At 43.7% G+C, this 15,018-nt stretch overlaps 1 protein-coding gene across 2 annotated transcripts in view; it reads left to right on the forward strand.

Moving 5' to 3' along the window:
• Positions 1–3,354: 3,354 nt before the first annotated feature.
• abcc3 (ATP-binding cassette, sub-family C (CFTR/MRP), member 3) overlaps positions 3,355–15,018 on the forward strand; it is a 47,474-nt gene continuing 35,810 nt past the window's right edge. Inside the window, exon 1 of one of the 2 annotated variants that reach the window (XM_047608705.1) lies at positions 3,355–3,729. In XM_047608705.1, the coding sequence (XP_047464661.1) occupies positions 3,694–3,729 (36 nt within the window). In that variant the 5' untranslated portion in view covers positions 3,355–3,693. The remainder of the gene's footprint in view (positions 3,730–15,018) is intronic. The other variant, XM_047608706.1, reaches the window with a different exon arrangement.

A 15,018-nucleotide genomic window follows, 5' to 3' on the forward strand; every position in this document is an offset into this window, starting at 1 on the left:
GGCCTCTCTTGTGCCTCTGAACCAGTTGTGACTCATCAGAGAATGGACATGGGCCTTCTGGCGGTGTTACGTGGTGTCTGGTAACACAATGTTGTTAGTGGGGGCCATTGAGGGGAGGGACCCCTGTGCTTGGCTTGTTCCAGTGCATCCCACAGATACTTGGTCAGTTTGGGATCTAGTGAATTTGGAGTCCAGGTCGACACCTTGTGCTGTTTTTCACGTTTTTATGAGTTGTTCCTAAAAACTATTGTGTGTTTGTTTGTGTGTGTGTGTCTGTGTGTGTGTGTGTGGGTGTGTGTGTGTGTGTGTGTTTGTGTGTGTGTTAGGCTGCAATCTGCTCTGGGGGGCGGCTGCCAGGTCCGAAAGTTTCCCAGCAGAACATTGTATTGTCACAAGACGGTCAATATTATTTATTTATCTGCTGTCAGTGGTTTTAATGTTGTGGCGGATCGGTGTATCGTAACTTTTTATGTTAGCCCATTGATGGAATCCATCCTGGCCAGGAGTGCCCTGCCTCGTAGCCAAGGCCAAGAAGTTTGTGATAATGGATGGATGGATCTGTTTGTGTCTGTCTCACAGCTGACCACTAGGTGGTGTGCTCTCCTCTGTAAAACACCTGAATGAGCTGCGACCTGCTGAAGAGTTTCAGGAAGATGATCAGCTCTACAGCTGTCATTGTTCACAAGCACAAGTGACTAAAAACATAAAATCAGGCTGTTGCATTATTACATAGATCATATAAAATCTGAATATGACAGTGATAACAACACGGGCACCATGTGGCGTAAATGCTCCACTTCGGTCCATTTTTCAGTACCTGCCTCTCATACTTTCCTTCAATTGATTTATTTTTGCTTATTTGATTTGACTTTATTTGATTTATTTTCATCAAACCTAATCAGACGAGTCACACTGCCAGCCAGTGAGGCTCGAGGGAAATCCCTCCTGGCAGACTCGGAGAGGTAAACGGGTTTACAAGGAGCTGGGCGGAGCCGCTCCGGATAGACCCTGCTTGTATAATGTGACAGCGCTGATACCTGAGGACTTGTGACAGCTCATGCAGCGTAAATACTACACGGGGCATCCCTCACGTGTGATGGTGAGTTCACTCTCTCCAGGTCCTCTGCCAGGTAGCTCAATTTACCTGCGCTGGAAAGGATATCCATTTAATCACAGCCAAGGGCCAAGGTCAGTTCTACTTGGGACGTATAGAGAACATCAGGGCTTAATGCCTGGTAATCAAATCCCCTGCTGGACTAGGAGGAGGCACCTGCAGCAAGAGGCCTGGAGTCTTAGCAAAGCCTTTGCCCCTGGGTGCCTTTACAGCCCATACAGCGCAAACTCTTGCAGTAAAGTCTTGATTCAGTGCCACTAATGTTCTCAGAATGATTAAGCGGTCTTTCCTAAATACAAAGCTCCCTTTCTCCACCACTGTCTTCCCTCCAGTTAGAGACACTGAAAAAGTTCCGCTGTTTTTGCATGACGGAGCAAAACAAGGGGAAGTGCCGCACGTTTGAGTGTATCTAATGTTTTTGTTAAGACTGCTTTATCGCGCAAATCACCACCGCCGCACTTTCAAACATTAGTGGCAACTTTAAAGCGGCGTATCCGGGAAGCCGTTATCTCGAGCAGATATGCCCCTGCATCGCTAAAGGCGTGCGGGTGCAGGCCTGGGTGGCTTTCTCGGTGCGCGTTGCATTTTTTAATTTATAAGACGTGGAAACGTGGCCTGAAAAGGTGGCGAGACGTCCACCCGTTCAGGATCAGAGGCATTTAGTTTACAAATAAAAAAAAAAATGTTGAATGAACTGCAGAGACACGAGAAGAACAAGGCCCTGTTTCGGAGTGCAAGCTAACATGCAAGGTTGTGTCACCGGGCAGCATTCTTGTAAAACTATATATATATATATACATGAACAGCGCTTTTGTTCAGGGTGTCAGAATGAGCAAAACCAAATGATGAAGATATGTCTGTGAAGGTTCTCAGTCATCCAGGTCATGGTAATCCAAAAAAGCGTTGAATAAGGTCAGCTGGACTTGTAGAATTTCTTGAAGACGTTTCGCCACTCATCTGAGTAGCTTCTTCAGTTCTGATAAACTAGTGGGAAATTGAGGTTTAAATAGGAATAAACTCTGTGGGTAACACCCACCAGAAACTTGCTTGACCAGAAACTGGGGTCACTAATTACCATAATGGCTGAATGAAGAGCAGCCATGCAAAACTTAAATAGGATTTCTGATTTCATTTTGAAAAATATAAACAAGGCTAATGCTTCTAACATGCTGTGTAGCTGATTGACAACTGAACTGGCAGAAGTGAGACAGATAGAGGTGAAGAGTGTCAGGACACACCTTAGGTAAGCATGGGAAATAGGGTGACACAGGACGTGGCCCTGTGACTGAAAGTGATGATAACTCTGTAATCTGATCAGTATCTGTACTTGCTGAGAAAGCAGAGGATTTCCTGTGTGATGGGTGTCGGAGGTCCGGACCGGGGCGCTTTTAACATTCCTTTGAATCAGTTGTGATCATTAAGAGGAACCAGCGATAGCCACTAAAAGGATGTGGGTTTGAGGTGCGTCTGTGCTGTCTGATCAAGTGGTGCAAGGTGCAACGAGGACGCACTGAGCTCAGACCACTCTCGGAGGCGACCTGCATACGACCGGATCATCTAAGCAGAATGAACAGGCATGTGCCCCGACCACATCACAGACCGCCTACACCACGGGCGCCCTCTGCTTATGCGAAGTTCGACCAAATTACACAGCGTTTTTTTTTTTTTCAAGGGAGGGTGCCCCAAGCAACTTGGGCAACTCTTCTTCTGTAGTCTCTTCATGTAACGCCAGACAGACTCCATGATGCTGAGGTAAGTGCTATGTGGATCAGGAATAATCAGTTTGGGATAGAGAATTTGGAGGCCAGGTCAACACTCTGTGCTGTTTTGAGTTGTTCCTTAACAATTTTTGTGTGTGTCATTGCTACGGGGTGGGGGTGGTTCACGTCTAAATGACATCCGCACGAATGCCAGCTCCAAAAGTTTCCCAGCAGAGCACTGTATTGTCAACCAAGATGCCCAATGCTATTCACTCCTCCGGTCCGTGGTCATAATGTTACGGCTATAATTTCCAGCCATCTTCACTGGTAACCAGATTGAACCTTTATTCATCTTTTAATCTCCGACTCCGTGACTCAGCACTACACTTGTTGAGTCATGTGTGCATGTGTGTCGCCGTGTGCCGTAAGAGCGAGGGAGAAAGAGGGGAAGGAAGGAAGGAAGGGGTGAGGGGGCGTGGCCTCGCACACACGCCCCGCCCCCGTCATCGCGACAGCCTCCCATAGAAAAGAATTCTTGGCTCCGAGTGACTTTTTCTCTCTCTCTCTCTCTCTCTCGCGTCTGTCTCGGCCAGGGCGGAAGGAGCACAGCGTTTCCTGACGCGTACTCTGTCGGTACCACGGCGTCGGGAGGGAGGGCTGCGGCGCAGAAAAACACACGCGTCTTTCTAGGGCGACACGCATACCTGTCCGAGCGGGGCATGTGACAGCTGGCGAGCGTCTTGTCTGTCAAGCGAAGGAACGGGAAAGCTGGTCGTCAAGAAAGAAGGAAGAAAAAAAAAAAAAAAAAAAGGGGCTCGACCTGCGGAGGGGATTAAAGAGCTCTCCCCCGGTGGTTCCCGGTGTCCCGCCGCGACGGAGATGGAGCGGCTGTGCGGACCAAAGCTCCCCTTCTGGGTGAGTGCGTTTTTTTTTCCAGACGCCGGTGGTTTATCGCCACCGCTGTGCGTCTTACTAAATAAAAAAAACAAACAACAACAACAAAAAAAGAAAAACTACAATGGCACGCACTTCGCTTACTACCTGACTGAGGTTGTACGCGGTTTTCTTGCCAGCATCCAGAAGTGCATGGACGGTGGTAGCTAACTAATAAATACGCCCCGTCTAATAGCATTTACCGAGTTAACAAGCTTCCAGGACGTGTTGCATTACGCCCTTCTCTTTTTTTTTTCATATATAAGAAAAGTCGGTCAGTGTGTTGTATTTTTCTCGAATAATGTCACCGCACACATTGGAGCTGGTTAGCTGCCATTGTTACTAGTGTCATATGGGGGTAGAAAAAAAAGTAGTGTGTGTGTTAGTGACTCTGTGAACTCATCTCATTGTCTCTGTACAGTAGCCAAGTCCCTCCAGGAATATTCAGCAGACATAACAATACCTTATTCCACCCTATTAAAGACACAATGTAGCCCCTCTGGGAACCATTGTGTGTGTGTCGATAAAATCAAGCAGACACTTTATTATCACTGCCCGGGCCCTGTAACACCTTATTAAGCGAGTGTTAGTAGGCTATCATGTGTATTACAGGAGATGGGCCCGCCACACCAGTAATCCCAGTGATACAGATGATAATCTCCCAGGGGAGCATGATGGAAAACACACCACGTCCACAGAGGTTTCAGTAGGTGATGTGACACCAACAGCAGCTCCTATATTTGAGGCCACTAGCGAAAGGTGATTAAACAGCAAGTACTCGGCTTCAAGACAATGTTCAGTTGATGGCGAGACAGCGGATGTCTTCTGTCATCCAGCCTGGCACACGGACTAGAACGGGGAGCGTCCACACCACGCGTTACAACACTACTACAAACCACAGCCTCCAACATGGAAACACACCTGAATCAGCGGCTCTCTGTTAATCTTAATTAAGCTAAGGTTTTACGTTTCAGTCAGTGTTTTATTATAAACACTACAACGATTCGTCCAGTTGAATTATCACCCTTCTGCTGCTGTTTCAACGCAAACTGATCATTAGAGCAGTTGAAGAGCGATTTACTGCAGGGCTGTTATGTTTCAATGCACTGATTTGTACCTAATGTGCAGGCAGGTGAACACACACGGCATCGGCTTCACCGCTTTTCGCACATCTTTCTCTCTTTTGTGTGTCGACCGTCTTCACGAGAATGAAATACAAAACCTCTGAAAAAAAAAAACAAAAAAAAACCCCATTAGAGCCCATTCGTTTTAACCCATAGTACCTAATCGAGTGGCAAGCGAGTGTGTTTCGATGCCGGACGCAGGTGCGCGCGCGTGTTCGATTCGCTCCATCGGTCGTGTCTTTAATTGAATTTGATATACGGGTATGAGGAAGTCTGCTTCGCGGAGCTGTCGCTGTGGTGGATCAGTGTTCCCCAGGCTGGGTGTGGACGTGTAGCCGCTGGGATGGGGATGAGAATAGCGAGGAGTTTCCTTTGTATCGAAAACAGAATAACAGAGGAATTAACAATCGGATATGGACTTGTAACATTACAATAACATTTAGTGTGAGCAGTATAAACTGTGTCTCCGTGTAGCAGGTGTAGCTAGCTAAAATATACCACAGACATGTAACAAACCCTCTTTATAATGGTTTAACTGGTTATATAGGTTGGAGTGTTCAGTAAAAATAATAATAATAATAATAAATGTGGCTCAGAACTGATCATGATATATAAAGGGTGAGTAAAGAGGCTTTTTAATCATCTTTTGATGCACTGACATTATCTGTGGTTTCGTATTCAAAGGGTTCACTGAAAAATATAAAAAGTATTTAAAATTAAATGATAAGTGGTCTTGGGTTTCTTCTCTACCGACCGGTATTCAAGTGCTTTATCATGACACCTCTACCCATATGTTCACACATTCACACAGGTGTAGTGTAGTTCAGTGTCTTGCTCAAGGCCAATCCTGTTTTCTGGTACAGGAGATAAACTCGCTATACCAGACGCGCCATACTTACTTTACATTAACTACTGAAACCGCAAATATAGGGGCCTATTAAACTGGAACTGTTCTTGAGGTATATTGCTGCTTCTTATTTGCGTCTCTGTCTAATACCCGCTCTCATTTTAGCTCTGCTTTGGTGAGAAAACCATCATTTTCTCTGTCAACCAAAGGCTTCATAATATACTAGCTCTTTGTTAACCGTGCATCTTTTGTGTCCTGCTGCTGGGAAGTTTCTAAAAAATAAAAAAAAATAAAAAAAATTGGTCTCCTTGCTAGTTTTCGGTTCAAGAAAAAGAGTGAATGAATGCCCTGTTCTGTATAAAAATATTAGTTAATGAGCTTTTAATGTGTCACAAAAAAAAATCCTAAGAATATGAGCGTGATGACGTAAATAGGTCAAAGCATTGGCAGTATTCATCCGAATATACGGGTAAACCTTGATCAGACTCTCTGTCTGTGTCGTGCTGGATCCGTTTTGCTGTACGAAGGGTGAGGAGCCGTTAGCTCACGCTGTCACGAAGAAATCTCCCTCTGCACCAAACTACGCCTCTGATTTGCCTTGACCTGATCTCACTCCGAGGCCTGGCAAGTTTTTGAGGCCGTCTGAGGTGGCTTAAACTAGTTGCTGCTGTTTACGTCCACTTCAAACAAACTGAAGGCGCTTGTAATCCCCCAGCACTCAGCAGTGCGTGTTCAGTACAGATCAGGTTAAATGCTAACGCCTGGCTAAGGGCTTTATCTGCAATCTCATTGTTTTCAAAAGGTGGCGAATGCATCCTTCATCTTCTTTATCTGTGGCCGATAGCTCAAACAGCATTTTAATTAACTAATAAGATGTGTGCACAATATAAATGAAAATGTTTTTGCTGACATACATCAGTTTTTTTTTTTTGATCATTTTTTGTTGTTTGATTCAGACCTCAAAGCAAATGTGATTGTCTTTTTATAATTAGAACACAGTAAATTAACTTGCTGCTTATTGTACCGATCATCACACAAACAAGGGGTATTATTAATGTGGCACTGTGTCCAGCCGACTGTCTAATACACAAAGATATTCAGTTGACCTCACGACTTTTGTCTATTTTCCTTTAAATTGGACACGGCACACGACTCCCACCTGCAGCGTACAACCATCACTGAATGGAAGTTGCTGAGGATGGACCATACATTTTTTATGAGAGACTTCTGAGGAACAGCGCGAAATGCAACAAATATATTACATTTCCTGTGGCTGCTCACAAGACGAAATCCTTTGGCGTCGAATAGTGAAAGTAGAAGTGCCAAACGTTGAAATTCCAGGTCGTGTGTATGGTGCTACTGGGAGATTGTAAACAGTAAGGCCCCGTAATAGAGAGATAAAATTGATCTGGATCACACGCCTCATCTTTATTTTTTTTCCGGTGCTTCCCGAAGCAGAACCCCAGCAGAATGCAAAGGCATTTAACGGCTATTCCTGAATGTTGTCTGCAATAGACGACATTAAAAACTGGGACAGGCGGATTGTACCTTTTAAAAGCTGCGAAGAAGGATGTTGTGAGCGTCTGCAGCTCTGCGATAACTGAGCAACCCTCTAATGAACCTTTTTAGCACGCCCACACCGTGTTTAAAGAAAGGGAACGTGCCAGAGCAGTTTTGTCAATGACTCATTGATTGTGGAGGCGGTCTGTGTTTCAATAAAACCGCAGGTCACCGTATACGAATCACACGAACGTTGCCCCGATGTGAACCGCCGTGCCTGGAACGCAGCACAATGTGGGACAGGGTCGCGTTCTCGCTTATCAAAAGCTACGAGACGAACGCGCTTGTATTTCTAAGACGCTGGAGCAGCAGCGGCAGACAGAATGCGCGGCATGCAGTGCACATATTAACGGGCTGATCCAAAAAGCCTATTTATTGGAGGCATTATATAGCAACAATCCAAAGTGTCAGCAGCAGCCTGGATTACGGGGTGAGTGTTGAGCGGAGGAGCAACCTGCCAGGGGGAAGCGGGGAGTTCGCCTTAAATGCTCTGCGCTCCCAGACTCTGTAAAATATGGTGTGAGGTGTCTGGAATAGTTTATGTCATGCCTCTCGCTACTGGTCTGGATGCTGTGCGGCTGAAGCCGAATAGAAAATGAAACAGAGGAAGTCATGATGACAGAGGGCGTTTGCTGGGAAAAGATTTTTTTTTTCTTTTTCTTTTGCAGAAGTTGACATTTGATAAAAAAATATGTTATTTCTTCACTCCGGCTGAGATTCATGAATCTCGTGAAGCTGCGAGGTCAAAGCTTTTTCACGTCGTAAATGAACAGTCAGGGAGTAGCAGTGCACAAGACAGGCTGGAATATCCTAATAGAAAGGTTAGATGTTCTTACACTGGTTTATCTAGTTCAGTTTTAATTGTGATGTCCCATGTTCATGAAAGTCCTTGTGACTTCCAACATGTGGCTTTGGCGGCTTTTGTATCACCATTCAGACCAAAAATACCAAGGTATAATTTTTGGTCCGTATCACTCGGCACTAAACTACAAAATAGTCTCACGTAGGATTGGCTCCTGTTGGAGAACGTTTATTATCAGCCGCGGTCAGAAGTCCACGGTTGTCTTGCCATAATTGTGTGATGTCGCTGTTTAGCAGAATTGACCAGATCCGACCGACATCCAACGCTAGCAGACAGCAAACCACAGCAGCTTGTTCTGGGAGTTTGTGAAACTAGTGAAACTGATTTCTTCACCTGTTGATATCAGTGACTCACATAAATTCTAGCACTACATTTTTATATGTCTTTGTCCAACCCTTAGGCGAAGCAGCGGTGATCCTCTAGGAAACGTACTAGAGCCCCAGTTATATTCCTAATTTCGCCTTTGGCCTCTAATACCACGCGTAGAAGTTTTTCTTTCTTTCCTTTTCTCTCGGGAAAGTCTCCGGATGCACTGTGGATGAACAGACTTCCTGAAATGAACAGAATCAGGAATCGAGAGTTGTGAAACGGTCTAATTTTCCCCTCAGAATGAGAAGCGAGGCTACAACTACGTGGGATAAAATTTGAAGCGTTGCAGAAAATGTGCGACTGTACGTGAGCCCGTAACGTCAGTGAGGCAGCGACTTGCTGCTCACCAGATTTGTGGAATGATGATTTTCAGACTTTTCGGATGTTGTGTGGACTTAGACTTTGATGATTCACAAGGGAAATTAATTAGTCATAGTAGCTTAGTTGTTACAAAAACATGGTATTATACAGAGGAGAGAGTGGGGAATAAAAGAAGTTCAGTGTGAGCTCCTCTGCCCGTCTAGTGTTTGGTGTACAATCAATTTGTTGATCTTACTGATGTCTTTTTTAGCTGATACTACTTCCCCAACAAACCACAGCAAAGTACAGGACACTCACTACAACAGACTGGTAGAAAGACTCTAGTAACTCACTGCAAATATTGAAAGACCTGAGCTTCCTGAGGAAGTAGAGTCTCCTCAGGCCCTTCTAGTCCACAGCATCACTGTTGTCCCTCCAGTCCAGCCTGTTAAACATGTGGACTCTGAGGTCCTTGTAGCGGTTCACTTCTTCCACCTCCAGGCCCTGGATGGTGATAATAATAATAATAATAATAATACATTTTATTTATAAGCGTCTTTCAGAACCTTAACATCATTTTTTTTTTTTTTACAATGAAATAAAATGAAGGTGGAATACAAAATAAAATAAATATGAAAACAAAAATATCTAACAGATCATCAAAAATAAGTAATTAAATAAACAAGAGGGGTTGCCCAAAGTTAACAGGTGGATCTTTAAGGTGGTTTTGAATGTGGTGAGTGAGTTAATGATCTGGATATAGGGAGGAAAGGAGTTCTGGAGGCGGGGTGCTGAGTCATTGACTTCCTCCTGAAGTCAATGACCAGCCCCTCCCTGGTCTACATTCAGGAGTAGTAATATAGTGTCCTATACTCCACCTCCACCTCCACCTCCTCCATCTCTAATAAACGATACCACAGCAGAGTCTTCGGAGAACGTCTGCGAGTGGCAGGACCCAGAGCTGTGTCTGGAATCAGACGTGTAAAGAGCAAACAGAAGCTGAGATGGGACAGTCTCCTGTGGTGCCCCCACATTATCGACAGTGACTGTCTAACAGGGACACCGTCAATAACAGGGACCCCCCCCCACATCAGACAAGTAATCAGCAGGAGACAGTGGAGGAGCTGGCCTGAGATTACACAGCAAATCCCCTTTAAATCATAACCTTTACTCCAGGACACATAGTTCTTTAATCTGCGTTCACGGGCTTTGACATGTTTAACGTTGCTAATGCCTTTCATGTTGGTGCGTAAGCGGCCGTAGTCCCCCGGCTCAGCATCCATACCGCATGACAGTTCTCAGCGTAACGGAGAACAGACGGTGAGCCTGCTGCAATTTATTTTCTCAAACCTCTGAATACAGTAGAAAACCCGCTCCCGTCACCCTCAAACCCCCTGCACATCTTTAGAAGTGGTTGACGCGTTGATCAGCTCTCTCACACTGATGTGAGGTGAGGGAAATATTATGGGAATCGTTTTGGGAACAACACGTATAAAAGTCACTGACTACATTAAAGTAGAAACAGTCAGGTTAGCTTTACGGTGCAGCTGTGTGAGTAGTATCTGTCTTGTCATCTTAAAAGGCGATGGGTGTACTTTCCAGCTGTTTAACATGTACAGTAAATAGCAGCTGCCTGTGATGTTACATTATCTTTTCTCTGAATCAACTTTCCTCCTACTTGAGGCCACGTTACGCTAACACCTCACGTGAGCGATGCTACATTAGTGTGATAACGCACTAAACACAGTGCGTGCGCGGTAATAAGAGAAGTGATCCGGCCGACAGCTCAACAGACAAGCAGCCTCGCTTTGTTCTGCTAAGTTTTAACGTGAAAGGGCGTTTCTCGTTTCGGGGTTTGTTCCTCTTTCAGCAGATCATTGTCTCCCTGTCTTCTTATCTACTTCCCACTGGTTTTATTGAGGTTTCTGCCTTGATTGGAACTTTTGTTGCTCAATAAACACTTTCATCCGATCACGTTTGTATTCCTTACTCCTGATTTCTTTATTTTATTTTTTTTATTTTGATATGTTTGACTGTTAAAGCTACATTTATTAATAGGCCCTTGAACACGGGCTTCACCTCTGTGTTTAGTTCTGAGGTCTCTTATTGGATTTGGTCATATTTTTGCAGGAAATTTGGATTTCAGGAAATAATCACATCAATAATGGTTATATAATGATAAGCTTATAAACTAACCAGACTGGGGGGGAATGTTCCCTGCTCCGGGAACAGTGAACAAGGTGTGAAACTGCTCTAATAAATCCCGACCCTTGCTGCCTTCGCAGGAAGGCATCCGGCGTTATTCACTTAACCTGCGAGTGGTGTTAATGTGGCTGATTACTGTCGGTGATATCTCATAAGTCTTGTGCAGCCGTTTCATGTTTGTGTTGGTTGGAGCGGTGCACAGTGTATTCAGTTGCACAAATGCAGTGCTGCTGCCCGTCTCACTGCATCTGAAGCGGTTTTCATGTTCATGTTCGACGCGGTTTCGGTTTCAGTTTCCTGGATCGTACCCATTTGCTGTAAACAAATCAAGGAATAAATAAATGCGGTAGCGCTGCGATGGACGGGCGCGCCGGCTCAGGGTGTGCGGGGCCTCTCGCCCAGCGATAGCCGGGACAGGAGGGAAGATAAGTGGTAATAGTGAATGGATGAATCACTGTAAATGAAGTTTTTGACCTGGCGCCAGCTCGCTCCTAATGGCTCCAAGGCTAATTCTGTCTCAGTCAGTTGCTCTCCATCATGCCCACGTGTAGTATTGGTCCAGATGATCCTGTGACAAGTCATCCATCAAAAGATTCACTGCAGTGTTTTACTGAATCTACTTAATACGGTAGAAAAAGAAATGTTTAAACCTCATTGTCACGCTGTTCCATTGATTAGTCTGTTCAGTTTTTTTATAACTCGGATGTGGTGAACGTACTATTCATAGGTTGTGAAATGGTTCAGAATTACTCATAGGTGACCAGGACCATGTGGTTTTTACAGCATGACTATTCTCCTAAATTCCCACCACTACGTGTGATTACTTGTTCTTATTCTGGATAAACTAAATACAAGAAGTCTTTGGTCGTCCGTTCGTTTTGTCTCAGATTATTAAGCTCCTCTGGTTTCCCAAGTTTCCTGTCTGACACAACTACTGGCGCCTTTATAGGAGCAGATCACTCCTTTCTCCTCTTTCGACCACTAACTAGACGGTTCTTCTAGCGGCTCGGTTTATCTCCTTCTTCTTCTTCTTCTGCGATCGGCTTCCTTGGATGTTTTTGTTCCGGTTTCACACGCCAGCGCACAAACGTTATCCGATTGAAAAATGCGATTCAGTGAATACACGCCAAATAAAATCGAATTCCTGTCGCATTATCTGGGCGCCTCAATCGGACACAATTACTCTGTTTGCATGCACTTAAGTTCTCCTGTTAAAGTCCGATTAACTCAATTATTCATTGTTTTTTTTTTCACGTCCGTAGTACAATGAGTGTGCATGTCTTTAGTTTGTTTTGACTTTGAGTCACTGATAAGGGTGATGGCAGAATGGGTCAGATAGCGAAACGAATGAAGTCTCACTCGCGTGAGTCATCTCACAAGCTCGGGCTCCATCAGAACATGTTGCACCATCTATGTAAACAATTTGGACGGTGTGTCATATCAAACTAAAGAAAGGCTGCGGCACACGCCTTCTGAGAACTCGCTTGATGGATGATTTGGAGGGAAGTCTGAGGCCATATCTGTTTATTGTTAAGCTCCACTTCCGCGCACAGATTCGGCAATTTTACCGAAAACTAAAGCTAACACTGCGATTGATTCTGTAAATTTGTGGAATCTCCACAATATTTTGTCTCTGGTTTAACATCTTGCGCTTGGTTTTCACACGGCTCTTATATGTCGTCCTGCTTTTCAGAATCAGTCACTTTCACGAACTGGTATCGGATATTTCAAATCAAGATCGATTTTTATTTTTTTTTAAACCCAGCCCTAGTTGGTGTTTCTTTATTTTTTTTTGTGTGTCCTGTTTGTCAGGAAACTACATTTCACAAATGTCCCCAAAACAAGCTAAAACAATGGCAACTGCACTTAACTCAGTTGTAAATGACTGGTGGGAAACTGGAACATCTGTAACCTGTAACGACCAGTGGCAGAACGTCTTATAGAAAAACCCTGAAAGTCCAGTTGCCGTTGTGGCAGTTTCAAGTTAGCCTTGAAATGAAAAATGGCACACACCTCTATATATATGTAATAAAACTATAAAACAGTGACTAGCAACTAGGGCGGGGTTTATGCTCCGTTACTGTAATTTAATCTGTGGTTAATGGTTCCTTTTATTCAGTATTGAGTTAGGCAGGAAGTCATGGTGATTTAGTCCTTCATTGTTGTATTTTGCATTAGGAGGCAGGAATATTGCAGTTACGTGACACACGTAGTCTGTGTTGGACACATGTGGCACTAGGTTACAGTTACAGTTTGTGGCTTATCTTTGCATCACTCACCATTCAGATTCCCTACACATGTAGCACCCACCTATGAGTGAAGCAGGTGGAAGGTCAGACTAAGGTGTTTCCAGTCTTGCATTTAGAAACCGTTGCCACATGTGCACAGTCATAGTTAGTTTGCAAAAAGAAAAAAGCAGGAACATTAGCGGAGACCAAATCGAGAGGGAACAAAGGAACACGCTCGTGAGCTCTGGAGCATAAAAAGGCCGGTGATGGATGACATCAGGATTATGTCCGTGGCGCGGACACTCCCTTCACAAGATCCACACACGTGAACAACCTTCCTCAGGCCTTTCTTCATCCACGTCTAAAATATATAAAAATGTAGAAGGTTTCCATAATACGCACCGATATATGTGATAGCACAGGGCCTCTAGTGTTTATTGACGATGTGACCGAAGACAGAACAGTACAGAGATAAACTATCTGCTCAGATTTAGCTGAATGAAGGAAGGTTCTTCACACTTCATCTGGACAATGAACCCAAAACACAGTGTGAAATCAAACCCAGTCACCTGACGTCAACCTGACCGAGCATTTCTGCTTTCGAAGATGAAACTAAAAGCAGGAAGACCTGTGATCAAACAACAGCTGCAATATAGACCTAGTAGAACATCACAAAGGAGGAACCTCTTTCTCTGCTTACGTTTCGTACAGTCATTGCAAAACATTCGGGGACACAGTATTAGAAATGAACGATAACAGCCCCTGAAAATAGGGAAATGGTTGAAATTTTTACACTTTCCTGCCAAGTGGATGTATGAAATACCCTCAGACTAAAGCTGTGAGTCTGCCCTTTAAGCACGTGTGCATAATATCAATGTAACTAAAATAAGAAAAAAAAAAATGTGTTAAATGTCTGAACATGTGTGTAGATGTGCAGATACAGTTTTGGATTTGACTTTACTTAACGAATATTTATTTTTATTTCTCACATATCAAACAAGGGGAACATATGGAACCGATCATTTGTTCATGCGGTTGATGCGTAATTACAGTGTCATATTATTAGAATTATAATAACGTCAAAAGTTAGGCTACAATAGTTTTTATTATTAGTTAATCTGCCAATATAATAAGTATATAAAGGAACATTATATGTTGTTAGTTTATGTCATGTTAGTTTATTAAAATAAACTGGGTGTAATGCTCATATGACAGTTAGAAAATGACCATCCTGTAGTTTAGCACCGTGTGATCTCTTCTCTCATAGTGGATTGTTTTCCCTTTTATTGTGCAGGTTTTTACCCCGTTAGTGAAGTAGTCCAGCTGTCTGCTGACTGTTAGTGCCTCACTCTTTGTATTTGAACTTTCAGAACTTTTATGTACTTTTTAGAGACTCATTTCTTGACGTGTGAAATGTGACGTCCAAACCGATGCAGATTGTGGAGCCTTGAAAAATGAACAAGTGCTTATACACTTGCAAACTATTTAGTTTCACATTTTTAGTGTGTTTGGGCCGTGATAAGATAAGATGGGCCGCTTTAATGCGAACCAGTAGGAACTAGCCTCCACTTCAGATTTTTTTTCAAAAGACGAGTGCGTTTACGCAACAACATTCTTTCACGGCAGCTGAAGTGCTTACGAATCAAAGCCTTTATATTCTGCTTTTTATCCATAAAAACCTCTTTTTTTCCCTCTTTTAAATAAGTTGTTATTTTCAAGAGAAACCAAAAGACTTATCCAATATCCATTGATAGTTTTAAAGGTGAGCCACCGTAT

Source organism: Mugil cephalus, chromosome 16, assembly GCF_022458985.1.
Source record: "Mugil cephalus isolate CIBA_MC_2020 chromosome 16, CIBA_Mcephalus_1.1, whole genome shotgun sequence".
Taxonomy (NCBI): domain Eukaryota; kingdom Metazoa; phylum Chordata; class Actinopteri; order Mugiliformes; family Mugilidae; genus Mugil; species Mugil cephalus.